Source organism: Hyperoodon ampullatus, assembly GCF_949752795.1.
Source record: "Hyperoodon ampullatus genome assembly, chromosome: 16".
In the NCBI taxonomy this organism is placed as follows: Eukaryota; Metazoa; Chordata; class Mammalia; order Artiodactyla; family Ziphiidae; genus Hyperoodon; species Hyperoodon ampullatus.
This window is the reverse complement of record NC_136929.1, coordinates 77205952-77224370: the sequence shown is the minus strand read 5'-3', so window position 1 is coordinate 77224370 and position 18419 is coordinate 77205952. Positions and strand designations below refer to the sequence as shown.

Genomic DNA, 18419 nt, shown 5'->3' with positions numbered 1-18419 from the left:
TTCTAAACTGTACTAATTTTAAAAAATATTGTTTTAATGCAGTGAAGGTCCTCAAAAGCCAATTCCAGGCCACGTTGACACCCGCCCCGCCATCAACCAGAATGTGGAGAAGACGTCAGAGGCGAGTCCTCTTTCAGAAGCTTTTCTGCTTTGGTTTTGGGTGCAGACCAGACTTTCAAGGGGCAATGGGCCGACTGACCTGAGGGGCTGACCCCCCGGTCCCCCAGGGTCTACACGTACACGGGCTGGCAGCCCCCGGCCTGTGCCCCCGGGGCCGGGCCCCCCGCCACTGGCTGCTCGGCCGCAGGCCCGGCCTCGGCCACCGCAGGCTTGGGGCACCGGAACGGGTAGCCGTTGTCGTCGAAGAACCTCCGGAAGGTGAACTCATAGAAGGCGTGCTCGGGGTGCCGGCTGCCCGGGGGGCCCAGCGCGTCCCAGGCCTTGGAGCTGTCCTCACTGCCGTCCTGCCAGGGGCCCTCCTCGTCCACTGGGTCGAAGTTGGACGTGTCCATGGGGTGGCTGATCGTGGGCACGTAGGGGGCAGGCTGCCTCCGGATGTCGCTGGAGAAGTCGATGGCGCCCAGGAACGGGTGGGCCTTCAGGTCGTCGGCCCCGTTGCGGCCCAGCCGGTGCTCAGCCGAGCAGCAGAGCTTGGCGATGAGGTCCCGGGCCTCGGGGCTCAGCTCCACCTGCGCGGGGATGTGCAGCGTGCTCTCCCAGTTAATCACCTGCAGGGACAATACACCCGGTGTTCCTTCCTCCTCAACCTCGAGGCCGATGAGGGCCGTCCCGGGACAGGGTGTTAAAGAACGTGATCATTTCTTAACATTGCTAATCATCGGGGAAATGCAAATCAAAACCACAATGCAGTACACCCCTCACAATGGTCAGCGTGGCCATCATCAGAGCCTACAAATGATAAACGCTGAAGAGGCTGTGGAGAAAAGGGAACCCTCCTACACTGTTGGTGGGAATGTAAACTGGTGCAGCCACTATGGAGAACAGTATGAAGGTTCCTCAAAAAACTAAAAACAGAGCTACTATATGATCCAGCAATCCCACTCTTGGGCATATATCCAGACAAAACTATAATTCAAAAAGATACATGCACCCCTATGCTCACAGCAGCACTATTTACAATAGCCAAGACATGGAAGCAAAATGTCCATCAACAGATGAATAGATAAAGATGTGGTACATATGTACAATGGAATCCTACTCAGCCATGAAAAAATGAAATAATGTCATTTGCAGCAACATAGATGAACCTTGAGATTATCATAATAAGTGAAATCAGACAGAGAAAGACAAATACCATATGATATCGCTTATATGTGGAATCTAAAATATGATACAAATGAACTTATTTAAAAAACAGAAACAGACTCATACACATAGAAAACAAAGTTATGGTTACCAAAGGGGAGAGGGAGGGAAGGAGGGACAAATTAGGAGTTTGGGATGAACAGATACACACTGCTATTCAATATATATAAAGTAGATAACAAGGACCGACTGGATAGCACCGGGAATTATATTCAGTATCTGGTAAGAACCTATAATGGAAAAGAATCTGAAAATAATATATATCTGAATCACTTTGCTGTACACCTGAAACTAACACAATATTGTAAATCAACTATACTTCAATGAAAATAACTTTTTTTAATTTAAAAAGATCTTGACAATTTCATGATGGGAGAACAGAACAGACGTAGGAGGATCTGAGCAGCTACAAATGGTCAGTGTGGTTTCAGGAGGAGCCCACAGCCTGAGGCACAGGGCGAGGAAGCCACCCCCAACTGGTGGTGCTCAACCACACACATCGGCCATCAGGACGCTCACAGAGACCTGTCTGCTGTGAGGAGGAAGCCTAAGGGACTTCTTGTTTACACCTGGAGTCAGGATAAAGCAAGGCCAGTATAACCAGGAGTGGCAACGGGGGCAGGCGGTGCAAGGGCTGGCTTGAAACTGAGTTGTTGTTTCAGTAGAGCCGAAGTTATACAACTCACAGAAGAAAACATAAAGGAAAACGTTCACGATGTTGGGTTTGGCAATCATTTCTTGGATATGATACCAAAAGCACGGGCAATAAAACAAAAAAAAAACATAAACAGACTTAATCAAAATTTAAAACTTTTGTGCATCAAAGGACACTACTGACAGAGTGAAAAGACAAACCATGGAATGGGAGAATATATTTGCAAAGCATATAGCTGACAAGGAATTAATATCCAGACTATATAAAGAACTACAACTCAACAACAAAAACCCAAAGAACCAAATTAAAAAAGGGCAAAGGACTTGAATAGACATTTCTCCAAAGAAGATCTACAAATGACCACGAAACACATGAAAAGAGGTTCAACATCACTGAACCTTAGGGAAATGCAAATCAAAATCACAATGAGATACCACCTCACACCCCCTATAATAACTACTATTTAAAAAAAAAACAAAAGGAAATTAAGTGTTGGCAAGGATATGGAGAAACAGGAACCTCTGTACACTGCTGGTGGGAATGTGCAGCCACTATGGAAACAGTATGGAGGTTCCTCAGAAAGTTTCAACACAGAATGACCATATGACCCAGCAATTCCACTCCTGGGTGCATACCCAAAGGAATTGAAAGCAGGGACCAAACAGATACTTGTACACATACTTATGTTCACAGCAGCACTACTCACACGAGCCGAAAGGTGGAAACAACCCAAACGTCCGTTGCCAGATGATGGATTTAAAAAATGGAATGTTATTTACACACAATGGAGTATTACTCAATATTACATACAATGTAATATCATTCAGCCTTAAAAAAGAAGGAAATTCTGACACAGGCTCCAACATGGATGAACCTTGAAGACATTATGCTGAATGAAATAAGCCAGACACAGAAGGATAAATACTGTATGATTCCACTTATATGACGTCCCTAGAATAGGCAACTTCATAGAGACAGAGAGTATTGATACAAGAGCTGTTATAAGGACAGAGAAGAGGGAGGAATGGAGTTATCATGTAGTAGTTAAGCTCCTGCTTGGGATGGTGAAAATGTCTTGAAATAGGTAGCGGTGACTGTTGCATAACACTGTGAATGTACTTAACGCCACTGAATTGTACAGTTAAAAGTAGTTAAAATGGTAAACTTCATCACAATTTTAAAAATTGGGTTATTATCATGCGAATTAGTAACTAGTTCAGCAATTCAATTAGGATATAGTTAATGCCAAATTCCAATTTCACTGTTACTGTAAAGAAACCAAGCCTTAATTTAGGGTTTTTCTAATTAAGAGGTTATTAATTTCGGGTCCACCGTGGACTCCGGGGTATGTGAATACATCCTAGAACTGTCAGTGAACATGTGTAAAGGCACTGTTCTGAGAAGTTCCAAAGGTTTCATCAGGTTCTCTATTTAGTCTTTAAGTAATCAAATCATTCATTTCAGAGAGTAAATGGCTACCATTCTAAAACGAATTCTTTAGTACTGAGTTATTACTTGACGGAGTAATTTTTTAATTACTTGAAATGAATATCAGAAATGTGCACAACTAGCCTGACACATAACTTATAATTGGCCAACGGTAATGACAGAACATCCAAGTATCAAACCGATTTCCTCGGGCACAGTCACAAAGCCGTGTTGGTTGCTGCACGGGGCACCTGCCGCTGGGCCCAGACCTGCGGCCTCGGTGCTTCGCCCACTCCTAGTTCTCACCTGGAAGCACCACATCGGCAGGCGACCATGGTTCTGGTTCACGCGCACATCACAACTCAGCTCTGACCCTGTGCCTCTACTTACCCAGATAAAAAATTAATAGGTAATAACAAGAATACTTGAAAACATCCCATGACATACAACTGACGTCCCTACACTATTCGGAATAAAAGGTCAAATGTTGGCCTAAGCCTCCTGGGTTCATCAGAAAACCACGTGCCCCGTTACCTTCAGCTGCGTCTCCGTGGGAGTCGGCGCCAGGAAGGGCGGCTGCCCCACCAGCATCTCGAAGAGAATCACGCCAACACTCCACCAGTCGCAGAGCTGGGTGTATCCTGAAAGACAGCGTCACTCAGCTCCCACCCAGCACACGTCCTCCGCACACACCCCGAGAGAACCGGCTCACGTCGGCGGGGAAGCTCCAGGCAGCGCACAGTGACGTCACCGCCCCAACTGACGGCGCGCGCGTGACGTCACGGCCTCCCGCACATGACGGCGCACACGTGATGCCACCATCTCCGCACTCGGCGACGCGCGCGTGACGTCACTGCCTCCCTCAGGCGGGGCTTAGAACAGTCCGCGAGAAAAACGCTGCTGGGGCGTCCACGGTCTCCACGTGGGAGAAGCGTGGTCACGAGCATTTTATTTTCCACCGTTAGTCTGTGATAAACACAGGATGCTCTTGTAATAAAAGGCTTTTTAATTTTAAAAGATTACTGTTATTGTTAGTAACAACAGTAACCCGAATTTTAGGTTCTTAAAGAACACGAACAGACACAAGTTAAAATCGTAGAAACTAAAAAGCAGAAATTCTGTGATCTGAGGTCAGGTGAGACCAGTGATGAGGCTTCCCGGGGAGGCTTCCTGGGGAGGTTTTGGGAGAACCGGGGGGAGGAAACTGGCAAAGGGAACGGCTGCCACCTGTCGCGCCCCTTGGGGGCACCGAGGGAGCCAGGCCCCCCCGCAGGGCTCCGGCGGCCTGGGGCTCGGGCAGGGAGGCCTCGTGGAGGCTGCGGAGCAGGCTGATCTTTGATTTTGTCCCACGTCCCAGTCCAAGCCCCGCTCCGGTCTGCTGTCACCGAATTCTTGCTAAGTGTCACCTGCAGCCCCTGCCCGTCTGGCCCCGGAGGCTCCGCTGGGCTGCTGCGAACGGGGGGTTGGGGGAGACGGGTGTCCTGCCCCGCAGGCCAGCACCCACCCCTCCCTCTTTGAAAGGAGGGGGAGGGGGAGAGCTTTACTGGGCAGGGAGGTTAATACTCTAACCTCTCAAGGCACTGCTGTTACACGTGAGGCGGTGAGAGGCTAGTAACCCGCGCTGGGTCACGCAGCTCACAGAGAACACGGGCGAGGACCGAGGGTCCTGGCTCCAGTGACTGGAAACAACACGTGAGAGCAGACAAGCCACGGCTCTCTGGATTCATCATACGGAATCCGATGAACAAATGCAGCGCTGCGGGCCCTGCAGCTGACTGTCAGATGCCTCTCGTGCTCGGCCAGGCGCCCGCTGGATGGGACGGAGCGCTGCTGTCCCCACATCTTACCTTGAAGGTGCTTCTGGACCTGCGGCGGAGAACTGGAGGACACAGTGTTTGTATCCTCACACCCGCTGACCAGTGAAGGTGGCTGACCCAGGTGGGACCCCCCCTGCATCTCCCGCCACAGTCCTGTCTATCACAGGACTCTGTCAAAACCAGTTCTGGAGCGACTCCTCTGGGCTCCGGGGAGCAAGCCCACCTCGCACCCAGCCTGTCAATTCCAGCCTAAGGAAGGGCAAGTGGAGACGGGCCAGAAGCAAAGGCAGCTCCCAAACAGAGGGACACACACTGGAGGCCGTGTTTGCTAAGGAAAGAATCCAGCTCTCGGGCTCCCGTGAGCACAGACACAGTGGGGACACTTCGAGTCTCTGAAAGCTGGGGCTCGGGACCCTCCGAGGTCACCTGGCTTGGGTGCAGGGCCAAAGCACGCACCTTTTCGGAGGAGCACTTCTGGGGCGATGTAATTTGGGGTCCCAACCAGGGAATGAGCCAGACACCGCTGATGCTGCCTCCGCGCCCTCTGCTCCAGCGTCTTGAGCCGGTCTCCACAGCGGCAATTAGACACGTCGTCCCAGAGGTCGCTGGGCTCCATGCTGTCCTGCCTGGTGTGACTCCCTTTCACCCAGGAAGCGGGGTGAGGAGAGAAGAGAATGAAAAAGTTAATTTTCACTCTTCAACAATGCAACAAACCCATAGCTTCAAAAGGAAAAGTAATCCAACCCAGCTCCTGACACAGTGAGAGAAAGATTCCTCCCGCCATCTCGCAGGTGGCTGAGGTCCTGGGTCTCACACCCAAGCCGTGAGGTGCACTCCCGTGCCAACATGGGCAGCATGGGGGAGGCGGCCGCGGAGGCTGTGCCCTGTGCTGGGTGACAGTGCGGGGCCGGTGAGAAAGGCTCAGGGACTGTAGGATGGTGGTCCCAGAGCCTCTCAGGCCCGTCTCAAAGGCTAACACCACGTGTTTGATAGTCATGTTTTAAGACGGGCATGGAAAAGAGTGAGAGGATTTAGAAAATATGAACACAAATGACTTCAGTGCCAAAAAATGGGAATGAATAAAATGATTTAGGATTCGTTTTGAGTTAAAAAATAGAAGCCTGAGCTACAGAGTATTAAAAAACTATTATAAAAATTCAAGCCATAAATAAGATAATGACCAGCTGTTTCTGACTTTTCCAGGTAGCAGGACCACAGGAGGTGGAGTTAAGCTGGCTCCACAGCCAGGTCTGTGCCTGCAGGTAGATTCAGGGTGGCTGTGAGAGAGGGCTCCTTGGGAAGCTGGGAGGCTTGTTTTTTAAGGCTTGTTTTAATAGGGCACAGTGATGGCTCCTCAGCAAGGTCCCATGAGACCCTATGGCCTACTGTCCTAAAAACATATTAGTAAAATTTGAAGCCACTAACTTACAAAAAAAACCCACCTCACACGTCATACGACTGCTTCAGGGAGAAAAAAAGGATGTCACACCAAATTATAAAATCACCCAGTGACAGCTGCGCCCCAGGAGGGGAAGGAAAGGCCTGAGGCGGCACAGCTGCATCCACCCTGGCCTGAGACGGTACCTTTCTGGTAGTATTTGGAGTTGTGCGTCCACCTGAACCCAGTGCAGAGGCCAAAGTCTGTCAGCTTGATATGGCCATCGAGATCTATAAGAATGTTGTCCGGCTTGATGTCGCGGTGGATGAAGCCCATCTTGTGGACGCTCTCGATGGCCAGGGTCAGCTCCGCGATGTAGAAGCGGGCCAGGCGCTCGGGGAACACCTCCATGCGGATGAGCAGGCTCATCATATCGCCACCCGGGATGTAGTCCATGACGAAGTACAGGCTGTCCCTGTCCTGGAACGAGTAGTAGAGCTTGACCACCCACTCGTTGTCCGCCTCTGCCAGGATGTCCCTCTCGGCCTTCACGTGGGCCACCTGGTTGCGATTCAGGACGTCCTTCTTCCTCAGCGTCTTCATGGCGTACAGGGCGTGCGTGTCCACCTTGCAGGCCAGGCACACCTCCCCGAAGGCGCCGACGCCCAGGGTCTTCACCTTCACGAACATGGACTTGTCCATCTTGGCCCTCCGGAGCCTGTTGTAATTGGATTCCTTCTGGAAGAGGATCTTCCTCATCTGCTCCTGCTCAGCTTCGCAGAGCCCGGCCTGTGCGGGAGGAAACAGGGGAGGGTCACCCTGGGGGAGCCCAGGGGGAGGGGTGGGGAAGAGGCCCCAGAACGCAGGGGACCCCAATCGATCCGCGGAAACCAGGGTGCACAAGAACGGGGTCAAGACAGTACACGCGAGAAAATAACTCTTTGTTCTTTACATCCACACGGAGTCACAGATCTGGAATCGAAAGGGAAGACATAATAACAGGGACTTCTTTCTCCAGGCGACCTTAGGCTCTAAAAACCACAGGAAGCTTATATTAATAAAACTCTGGGGGAAAGGGAGCCACAAAATTCCTGGATCTAAGAGCAAAATGTAATAAGTTCATAACAGTTCAGGGGAAGATGGGAAAACAGGCAAAGCCAACGAAACTGGGACAGCGGGAAGGGCACAAAGCTTATTTTTGGAATTTGGAGTTGCCGGCTCTCTGTGATTTAAATTGACCATGGCACTTTAATCTAAATAATTTCATTAATAATTACCTTTTCTAACAGTTTAGTGCCAGCTAGGGTATATTTCAAACCTTATTTGCTAACTGTAGACTTAAGGAAGAGATGAATCACTACTAGATATATTTGTCTTTATAAATCCCACAATTTCAATGTATAAAACCTCCAACTTTCTACTCTTTCAAAATGTTTCCTTAGCAGTTAGAAAAACTTGGTGGATTTGTGCACGAGTAAGGACACACCATAAAAACCAATGCGTTCATTTACGTGCCGGCGCATCAGGCAGAGCCCGTCCCCTCCCAAGAGTGAGGGGGAAGGGGAACGCGACGTGCTGGACTTCTCCAGGTGGGACCCCCGACACCAGCCCCGCTCCCCGGGAGACCACCGGCCTGGAGGGGAGGTGCGTGAAGCAGAAGCAAGAAGGGACCCGCGGCGACCCCACGACCCACCTTGGCCATCTCCTGCTCCAGCTGCAGCCTGCGAGCCACCTTCTGCTGGTAGGTCTTCAGCACGTTCTCCACATGCTGCTCCATAAAGAACTTGAAGGCGGACGGCGAGTAGCTCTTGATGCGCGACTCCCGCTTCTCCTCGTCGCGGCAGCCCCTGCGCACGGGCACCGGGGACGTCTGGATCTGCTTGCGGTCCTTGCCCGCCTTCTCCCCTTTGGCGCCCCTGGGGCTCCTGGGGCTCCCGTCGGGGGGCTCGGCGGCCCGGCTGCCCCGGAGGCCCTGCTGCAGCCCCGCGCACAGGCCGTCCACGTCGTACTGCTCGGCGCGGCTCTGCGGCCGAAGCAGGTGCCGGGGGTAGGGCGGGGGCCGGCCCCGCGCCTCGGCGCCCCCCGGGGCGGGGGGATGCTCGTCCTGGGGCTCCAGGCCCTCGAGCGCGGGGCCCGGCGGCGGCACCCAGGCGGGGTGCGAAGGCCCCACGGCCGTCTGGGGCTCGGGCCTCATCACCCGCACGCTCTTCACCGCGTGCAGGATGTGCGCGGCCGTCACGGCCGTGATGGCGTTGGGGGAGGGCGCGGCCGCCGCCTGGTGGCCGTTGAAGGAGCCGGTCCTGCTGGGGCCCGGCTTCTGCAGCGAGTCCCGTCGGGCCAGGCCGGCGCTCGGCCACTGCGGCGCGGGGGGCGCGCTCTGCTCGAACCGCTCGGCGCCAAGGCCGGTCCGGGAGGGGGTGGCTAGGCCCGGCGGGGGGCTGTCGCCAGCGAACACGGCGCCCCGGGGGCCCCCCGCGTGCACCGGGTGGGGCTGCTTGGGGTGCGGGTGGGGCGCGTACGCGGCGGCGCCGCCTGGGGGCGGGAACGCGAGGCCGGGCTGCACCTGCACCTGCACGGCCGGGCCCTTGGCGGCCAGGCCCGCGTACCCGCCGACCTCCGGCGGGGTCTTGCTCTGGAAGGAGGGGCTGCGCTGGACGCCGTAGCCCAGGGGCTCCCCGGGCACCAGCAGGGGGGCCCTGTAATGCGGGCCCTGCAGCGGGGGCGCCGGGCCCCCGGGGCCGGGGAGGCTCATCCCGGCGGCCTCCCCGGCGGTGGCGTAGCCCTTGGGTGGGTGCGGACGGCAGTGAGGCCCGACGGCGGCGAAGAGAAAGTCCGGGTACTGGCGGGGCGCCTCCTCCAGGGCGGCGGGGCCCTCGAAGGCCGGCCCGCTCACCTGGGCGTAGGGCGGGAAAGGGTCACCTGCTCCTTCGAAGCTTGGCCTCCGCGGCACAGAGGCTGGCGCCAGGCCCTTTCCTGCAGAGGAGGGAACGGGAGGCTGACGCCGCGGCACGGCTACTCCGCGGCCGAGGGCCTGGGAAGGCCCCTGACGCCAGTGACGGCCGCGTGGGCAGCGCCGGGCTCCCAGTCCAAAGGCCGTGCCCTGCCTGTCCGAGGACGCCCCCGCGGAGCACCTGGCCGAGCCCAGACCCTCTGCAGCTGTGCTTCCAGCAGAAGCCACAGCAAATGACACTGTTCTCAGGCTAAGATGATGCATCAGAAAGCCCACGAGCAAGGCAGGTGCGGGGTCATCAGAGAGTGGGCGCCGCCTCCTGAGGGGCTGGGCTGCAACACAGACCCCGGGACCCTCAGAGTCTCGACACGGTGGCCAGCGAGGCACTGTTTAAGGGAACTCCTCAGTCAAGAAGAAAACAGAAACCTGTGTCCTCTTCACAAAGAAGATACGGCTACAAAGCCCATGCAATTTCCCCCTCAGCAGATGAACTGGGCTTATCCAAGGTCTCCCACAAAACAGGGAACACTCCTGTTCAATATCCTGAATCCCTTACTACACCCAGGGACCTCAGGTCACCAAAGTGGCCCCATCTGCTCTACCAGCAAACAAAAAGATTCAGTGACAGCCAGCAAGGCAGGACATCTGGTGCTGGGGCCTCTGGCCCTCCCCAGGGGCACTAGGGGGCTTTCCCACACCTCTGCCCAAGGTGTCCAGCTCTGGAGGCACCTGCCATTGGGCAGCCTGCTCTCAGAGGCCACAGAGTGGGAAACGGAGTGTTTCAGAATCAATGAAATAAGCCTCCCCTCAAAGACTCCCCCACAAGCCCAAGAGAAAGCAGAAAGAACCTGCGGGGTTGCCTCATTTTAATATCCAGTGAATTTTCCGATCTTTCATAAGCAAAACAAGTCCACAAACCCAGCAAGTAGGAAGCACCCAGCTCAGTGTCATATCTGCCACCCGCTGTCCCCACCCTTGGGCGACCGTCAGGATGGCCCCTGCCCGCGGCCCCCAGCGTGCTCACCTGGGGAGGTCTGCTTGACGACCCGCACAATCTGCTCCTTGCCCGGCTCCAGGTAACCCATCTTACTGATGAACTCCAGGGCGGCCTCGATGCTGCGGCTGCCGGTCTGCTTGAGGGCCCTGCCCGCCATCTCCTGGGGGTGGGGTGGACACAGAGACGTCAGTGGGGGCCTGGGCGTGCGTCCCCTCGACACGAAGCCTCCAGGACTGCCTTCCCGCCCTGCGCCCGGCTCCAAGCCAGCACCACTGGGGCCAATGACAACTTCACACACACTGACCCCCAGACCGCGACGATGGGCCTGGAGGACCATACGTCCCGCTCCTGCTGAGAAAACTTCTGCGACTAGACTGAATGAAGTTCCCGTCTGGCCTGTGCAAGTCAGAGAACTGGCCTTCCCCACCCCAGGCTTCCTGGGGGAGGGACCCCTGCCTCGAGGGGAGAGCTGCACTCTACTGTTTACAGTGCCCCGTGCCCATGCGGGCGGCAGCGGGTGAGAGAGGACATCAGCCCAGGACAGGCCCCAGCACTGCTGGCGGGATGAGCACCCGGGGAAGAGGGCCGGAGGACGGAGAGGGACCAGGGACTGATCACAGGCCAGACGGAGGCACAGCCGGCTCTTCAAGGACAGCCGGGATTTGGGCAGCCGGAGGGCTCAGTGGAGGAAGGGTATTCTTGGCAGCAGGTGGTCAGAGCAGGGGCCTGGAGCGGGGAGAACGGGGAGGCGGGAGGGGACAGCGGGGAGGCACCGCAGACCGGGCCCCTATCTGAAGGCAGTCACGGGAGCTTTCCAAGCAGGGTCAGGGGTCCGTGAGAGGATGGGCCGGGGGCAGGGCTGCAGACACCGCGGTCGGGTGCGCAGGCGGAGGGGGAGGGCTGCGAGCGCTGTGGCCCAGGCACCCGGGGTCGGCTCTGCAGAGCTGTGGGCAGACAGCGGAGCCAGCCTTCAAGGATGGAACCCGGAGGGGCAGCTAGAGGGGATTCTGTGGACAGACGGGGGTCTTCTGAAGGTGGAGGGGTGGGTGGGCGGGGAGGGGGGGACTGCAAATGCAGGAAGCGGGTGGTGACCGGAGGGCAGGGGCCTGAGAGCAGCAGGGGTGGGAGAGCCTTGACAGAGACTGCTGTAGCTCGGACCGGAGAGGAGAAGGCAGTGAGCAGGCAGCAGGACCCCAGGCCGACCCCGGGTCCCCAGAGGACAGAGGCCGGTCAGCAAAGAGCCACGGCAGGAGCCCAGGAGATGCCCCGGACCCTGAGGATGGACGAGCCGCTCTCCCCGCCTGCCGGGCCAGGGGCTTTTCGCGGCTGACAGAGTGGACCTGTCCCCACGCTGGTGTGTCTGCCCCTCTGTTGGGACTGCGACAGCCTGGGGGCCTGACCCTCCTGTGGCTCAGGGCTGTGCCCACCCACCTAACACAGGGACGGGAAGGAGTCCGGTGCTTCACATCCACTGACTGTGTACATAATATTAAACCCCATCCTGGCCGGGCCCCACGGGGTGGCTGCACAAAGCGCGCACGCGGCCGTGACCTGTGCCTGTGTCCTCGGGGAGAGGCAGGAAGAGCCCCGCCCGCGAGCCAAGGGCTTGGGGGGAGGCGGCCTCTGGGGGCAGCAGCGGGAAGGGACGGCTCGCGAGGCTGGGCAGCGGTAGCCAGAGCTGCCTTGGGATCGAAGGAAAGGGCACGAGCTGGGGGAGAGCCAGCCCACTGCGGACAGAGCCCATCTGCTGTGCTTGGGACGGGACCGAAGCCTTGGCTTCTTTCGGGTGACCGGCCACACGTGTGCGTCGCTTCAGACCGGCTACGTGTCAAGGAAGCGGCGACCCTGAGGACGAACCACGCCGGACCGTGTGTGTGTTCAAACTCCCTGCTGCGCACTGGCCTCACAGCCTCAAGATTCCAGCCTTCCTTACGCTTCGCTTCCAGTCGAGGAACTTAACCAGCAAAAACACCGGGAGGCAACCACAGGTTGCCTGCTCACAGGGCTGTTTTGTTTTTGTTTTTGTTTTTTGCTTTTTTTTGCTGTACACGGGCCTCTCACTGTTGTGGCCTCTCCCGTTGCGGGGCACAGGCTCCGGACGCGCAGGCTCAGCGGCCATGGCTCACGGGCCCAGCCGCTCCGCGGCATGTGGGATCTTCCCGGACCGGGGCACGAACCCGTGTCCCCTGCATCGGCAGGCGGACTCTCAACCACTGCGCCACCAGGGAAGCCCCCACAGGGCTGTTTCGAATCGCACAACGAACCATACACCCATCACACACCCGCCCACGCTGACGCGCCCTCCTGTTTAGTGAACTAGCCAGTCAGGCAGTGTTGCCCTTGCCGTCTGTGCCTTCCACCAAATTGAGCAAGTGTGCAGTTTCCGTACATTAACTCTCAGAGACACCACTAGACATATATGTATAGGCGTGCTTTAAAAACTGCAGGAAGGGACTTCCTTGGTGGTCCAGTGGGTAAGACTCCGCACTCCCAATGCAGCGGGCCCGGGTTCGATCCCTGGTCAGGGAACTAGATCCCGCACGCATGCCGCCACTAAGACCTGGCACAGCCAAAATAAATAAAATGTAAGTAAATAAATAAATACTAAAAAAACCCCACAGACTGCAGGAAACTCGGGATCATTTTAAAATCTTTACATCAGGAATCACAACCCTGTCTTACCTCCACCCTCCAGAAAGCAGGACCCCGTTTCTGTGACTCCAGTGCCCAGATGTCAGGCCGGCAGCGTGGCGTGCCGCTGTAAGAGCGGTGCCCGGGGCCGCCCACAGCCTGCCCCTGAGCTGCGCCCCAGCCGGACGGCACGCTGCCCCCGGCCTTCGGGAGGCAGGTGCGCAGGGGCCCAGGGTCTGCACGGCTGCCCCCGCGCCACCCCGTTGCCCCTCGGCTTCTAGACCCACGTCCCCTCCCGCCTGCCCTCCCTCTGTCCCTTGTGCTCCACCCCGCGAGCTGCCCGGCTTGAAAGTCCCGCAGCGCCAGAGCCCGGGGGCAGGCAGCTCCTCACGGCCGTTTCCCGGCGCTTCCAAGAGGCTGAAGGGCGGGTGGCTGTCTGTGACGGTGAAGGAAAGGGCGACCCAGCCTGCCCGGGGCCCGAGCCAGAGACGCAGGCCCCGCGGGGCGAGTGGATCCCGAGCCAGCCCGACACACCCGGCACCGCGCAGTTCCCGGAGAAGTAGAAGAGAAAACTAAGGCCCAGCAAACCCGCAAGGGGCCTCTGAACTGTGAGTGGGTGACGAGAAGATGAGGCACCACTCCGGCCCTCGGCCCCGGCGTGGCCCCTGGAGGCCCCGGCCCTACAGCAAGGCCGCGGGGCAGGGCGCCCACTGAGCGCTTCCGAGGAAAAAGATGTTTTTTAGAGTAACTTATAGGTAGGGGATGAAGAAGAAATTTGGGCTAAAATTAAACACGCATGGAAAATGCTCAACCTTACCAAGGATCAAAGAAACACTTTTAATAAAATAGCGTTTTATATTGAATTGTTAACACCAAAACAAAACAGTTATAAAGGCAAATGGGCTGGTGAAACTCTTCACAGTCATATATATTTGGTCCTTTGAGGTGACTATTTGTTAACAAGTACCAAAAGTTATTAAACGTGCGCCCTGATTTCAAAGTCCACTTGCATAAAGATGTCTGTCCGCATTAGATATAATACAATAAATCAGCCCCTCAAACAGAAGCGCGTGGGGCAGGAGTCGAGAGGCCGTAAATAATCCAGTGAGAGAATCATCATGTGAAGTATAATGAACGTATTCCCTGGGATACACGTAATGCAGCCCAAGAATACTTGCTACGGCCAAATTCTCTTACTGGACAAGCACTAAGCATCTAATAGTCTCCTCTACAGAGTGCACAGCAGTGAACAAAATGTGCGACTTTCAATAGGGTAAACAACATGAAGAAATAGTGACGTGCAAAATGTGTCTGAGCATCGTCTACAGACAAGGGCTTGATTAGAACACGAGGAAAACAAGTCTGACAGTTTTATGTTGAAATATGCAATGATTTCTTCTTGTTAAAGAGCGTAAGATGATGAGAAGACTTATGCGTACGTCCAGTTCCGTTATAATAAAGCTGCCAGTGTTATCCAGCTACATAATTGTGGGCAGATGACAAAAATCCTCCAGATCACAGCTGAGTCCAGTGAGAGGGCAAGATTTCACAAGGTCATCCCAAAGCTCCCTTCAGCTGGAAAGTTCCATGATTTTGAGGGACGTTTGCTAAAACATTAAGGATTTTCTGTTGGCACTATTGAGATAGGTGAGCAGAGGTGTGACCCATTCCAGGGAAACTACCACAATCCCCTATGAGTTCACACACACACACACACACACACACACACACACAGAGGAAATGAGAATGGTATCATAATATTGATTACTGGTGTGATTAGTGAAGTCTGAGAACCTAAATAACGTCTTTATTTCAGTCTATCCAGCAGGTTATTCCAGTTGTCCTATTATGAGCCCAATAATAAAATACCTACTTTGCTTCTATTTATCATAATTTGGCTACACAGTCAGCAGGAAGTACTGCTTTCTAAATGCTCTTGCAACTTCACAGGCCCTTAAATAAGTATTTTACTTGGGTTAATATTTAACTACAAAACCATTCTTACATCTTCGTGGGATTTGTTCTTAAAGGAGCACTACACTCCTGGATACGCCTGTTACGATAACTTAGGTCCAACCTCTTTTTGAAAAAAACACTCCCATTTTTGTCAATAATGAAAAGCCATAGAGAAATAGACTATAACATACAAAACCACTTTGCCGTGTTCCAGGAAAGGGTAGGGAACCAGTTTTAACAGCACATGTGCCGCGCAGGGTCAGGGCCTCCTAAGGACGGTCAGCGGCATGAACCTGCCCGTGGACACAGTGGGCCCGCCGCTGGGCTCAGGGAACAGGGTCTGCCTCCCCAGCATGCCCCGCCCCCCCCCCGTGCTCTGTCAGGAAACCCCTGACGGCACCCTCACCAGCACATGCCTGCTTTTAGGGAGACCGACAGGTCCTCTGAAACCTGGCTCGCACAAGTCACCCAATAAATAGGCACACACACAAAACCATGTGCCTCCCTTTCACAAAATCTCTAGGACAGTCTCTTCTGCCCCAGGAAACAAGGAAGGAGCCAGACCGTCCCTGCCAGGGAGAGACGAGCCCTGGCGTTCTGAGTTCTGGGGGAAGCAAGGAGCCTGTGGCAGAGAGCACAGGGGTGGATGGTGCGGGCCCCTCAGAAGACAGGTTCCAGGGGGGAGCTGGTCACCACCAGCCAGAGGGCCTGGCGACACGAGTGGGTAGAGGTCCGTGGTGTCCCAACACAAAGAACGTGACGCTAAGTTAGAGAGACAGGCGCGTTCAAAGCCTGAGCCGAGGATGCCAGACGGAGGGTGGAGCTGGGGCGGGCAGAGTTCAGAAGAGAAGGTCTCAGGCAGAGAAAGCCTGGGGACAACACAGCCTCACTGGGTGGTCTGAACTGGGGCACGCGGTGCGACGGGGCCCAGGGCCAGCCTTCCCGCTCCCCCGCTGGGCAGGGCCCCAGCTCCTTTCAGGGCAGATCAGAGGTCAGGACAAGGGTCCAGAAGGAAGGGCTTGCCAAGCTCTGCACACTTGGTTCTGAACTGCACTGTGGACTCTACAGGGTAGAGAGAAGACACCGGTGAGAAGGCAGGCCCAAGGGCCTCCGGCCACTGTCCTCCGGGGCCAGGAGGGGAATCGAGGAGGGGTTTAATGGGAAGCTTCGGCTCGCACCCTTGTTGGGAACTCTGTCGTCAGAGGTACAAGGTTTTCACGAAGGAAAGGATTCGGTTGTTGTCTCAGCCCACGATGCCGGACGACGAAGCAGGAGGTGGCAGTCCAGTGCGTGAGCAGCGGGACCCTGGGCCCAGGAGACGGGGGCAGGGGCTGCCCGCCGCCTGGTACCTGCGGACACAAGATGGAGCCACGAAGGCCAGACCTGCGCCGCGACTGGGCGTCAGGACGCCGGGAGATGGACCAGCCAGCAGAGCTCAAGCGCCAGCGGCTCAGCGTGATTCTGGAAGAACAGATTTCTTCATCAGCTACAAGCCAGGCTTGGCTCCCGAAATTCAGGGGCCTGAGTGTGTGGGGAGACTCTTCCCGTGCAGACAAGGGCCACCGTCAACTTCTGCCATTCAGACGTCTCAGCCACAGACAGCACATGCGCCTCCCCACCAAGCATCCTTAGTCACAGACCTTCGAGCTCCTTTCTGCGCTTTAAATGAGTAGCTGCGCTTTTCCTGTGTGTCCTGTAGCCCTCTGCACGGCCTCCGTCCCACTTTGCTGGGGACCATCAGCCCACAGGCATCAAAGGGAAGGGACGTCTAGATGCAGATTTCAGGGAGCTCTCTTCTCTGTGGTTGTTTTTTAAAATGTTATCAAGTAAAGGGGGTGATGTAGAAAGCTATGGGCTCATTTAAGAAGGAAGACAGTCTTCTGCTACTTCTACACCCTTGAAAGATACAGTGAAATTTACAAAAATGTTTAATTATGAAATATGGTACTGAAGACAAATTTCCAAGCTAGTTTTTATGTAATTTTCAGAAAAAGTTAGGGAGTTCCCTGGTGGCCTAGTGGTAGGATTCCAGGCTTTCACTGCCGTAGCCCGGGTTCAATCCCTGGTTGGAGAACTCAGATCCCGCAAGCCTCACGCGGCCCAAAACAAAACCAACCAAACAAAAAACAATCTATTAAAAAGAAAAAAAAAGCAAAGAAGAAGTTACAGTGTAACCTTGAAATGGACATACACAGGCACACAGCTGCTTTGCAGGCACCCTTCTGGCCGACTCAACCCCGTGGTTCTGAAATCCTTTAAACTGGGACTTCCCTGGTGGTCCAGTGGGTAAGACTCCACACTCCCAATGCAGGGGGCCCGGCTTCGATCCCTGGTCGGGGAACTAGATCCCACGCGCGTGCCGCAACTAAGACCCGGGGCAACCAAATAAATAAATAAATATTGTTTAAAAAACATGTTTGAAATCCTTTAAACTGATTTCAGGGTTTAAATGGATGTTGACCCCCAGTGTGAAAGCCCATCGAGTGGGCCGGGACAAGGACGCTGGCTTTTACCCTGATCGAGGCAGGAAGCCACCTAGCGTTTGGAGCACAAGATCCGACTTCTGTTTTAAAAGGGTCCCCTGGCTGCGCTGTGGAGAGCACAGTCTAAGGGGGATGAGGGAGCTTAAGGGGCCGGCGTGACCGTGCAGACGCACCGACTGTCCAGGTCCCCACAGACTCCTGCTGGGTTCCCGGGAGGGCCCTCGCAGCCCAGGGGGACCTCAGCTCCTCTCGTGCTGCAGACCAGCCTTTGGGAGGGTCTCTTCAACGGAGGCGCAGACTCGTGGGCCTGTTGGTGGGAGGACTCGGGACTGAGACAGAGAGCGGGAGCTGTGCACGAGTCTCCGAGTCTTGGAATCGCCCTGAAATGCAGGTGCTTGTATTTTATCAAAATCAGGAGACTGGGACTTCCCTGCTGGTCCAGTGGCTAAGACTCCGAGTTCCCAGTGCAGGGGGTCCGGGTTCAATCTCTAGTCGGGGAACTAGATCCCGCATGCCGCAACTAAAGATCCCGCACGCAGCAAAGAAGATCCTTCGTGCCACAAGTAAGACCCGGTGAAGCCAAATAAATAAATAAAATATTTTTTTAAAAATCAGGAGACTGAGGCTCAGAATGAGTAATCATTTCCCAAGTTCATACAGTCAGTGGTAAAGTCAGAACTCAAAATGCAAATAGTCAAAAGAAGTCCAACATCATCAGTAATCAGAGCCTGCACTTTTTAAAACAAGGGGCCATCTCACACTCATTAGATGGACAAGTTATTAAAATACCTGACACCA

General features: G+C 55.1%; 1 protein-coding gene across 1 annotated transcript in view; it reads right to left on the bottom strand.

Annotated features, from left to right (window-relative positions):
* Nucleotides 1-230: 230 nt before the first annotated feature.
* Nucleotides 231-18419, bottom strand: part of LATS2 (large tumor suppressor kinase 2) — a gene marked incomplete at its 3' end in the record, with an annotated part of 36968 nt that continues 18779 nt past the window's right edge. The window contains exons 2-7 of the mRNA XM_079721695.1: nt 10579-10711; nt 8298-9577; nt 6811-7393; nt 5683-5865; nt 3944-4050; nt 231-728 (exon numbers count right to left, since the gene is read on the bottom strand). Of these exons, the coding sequence (XP_079577821.1) occupies nt 231-728; nt 3944-4050; nt 5683-5865; nt 6811-7393; nt 8298-9577; nt 10579-10711 (2784 nt within the window). The remainder of the gene's footprint in view (nt 729-3943; nt 4051-5682; nt 5866-6810; nt 7394-8297; nt 9578-10578; nt 10712-18419) is intronic.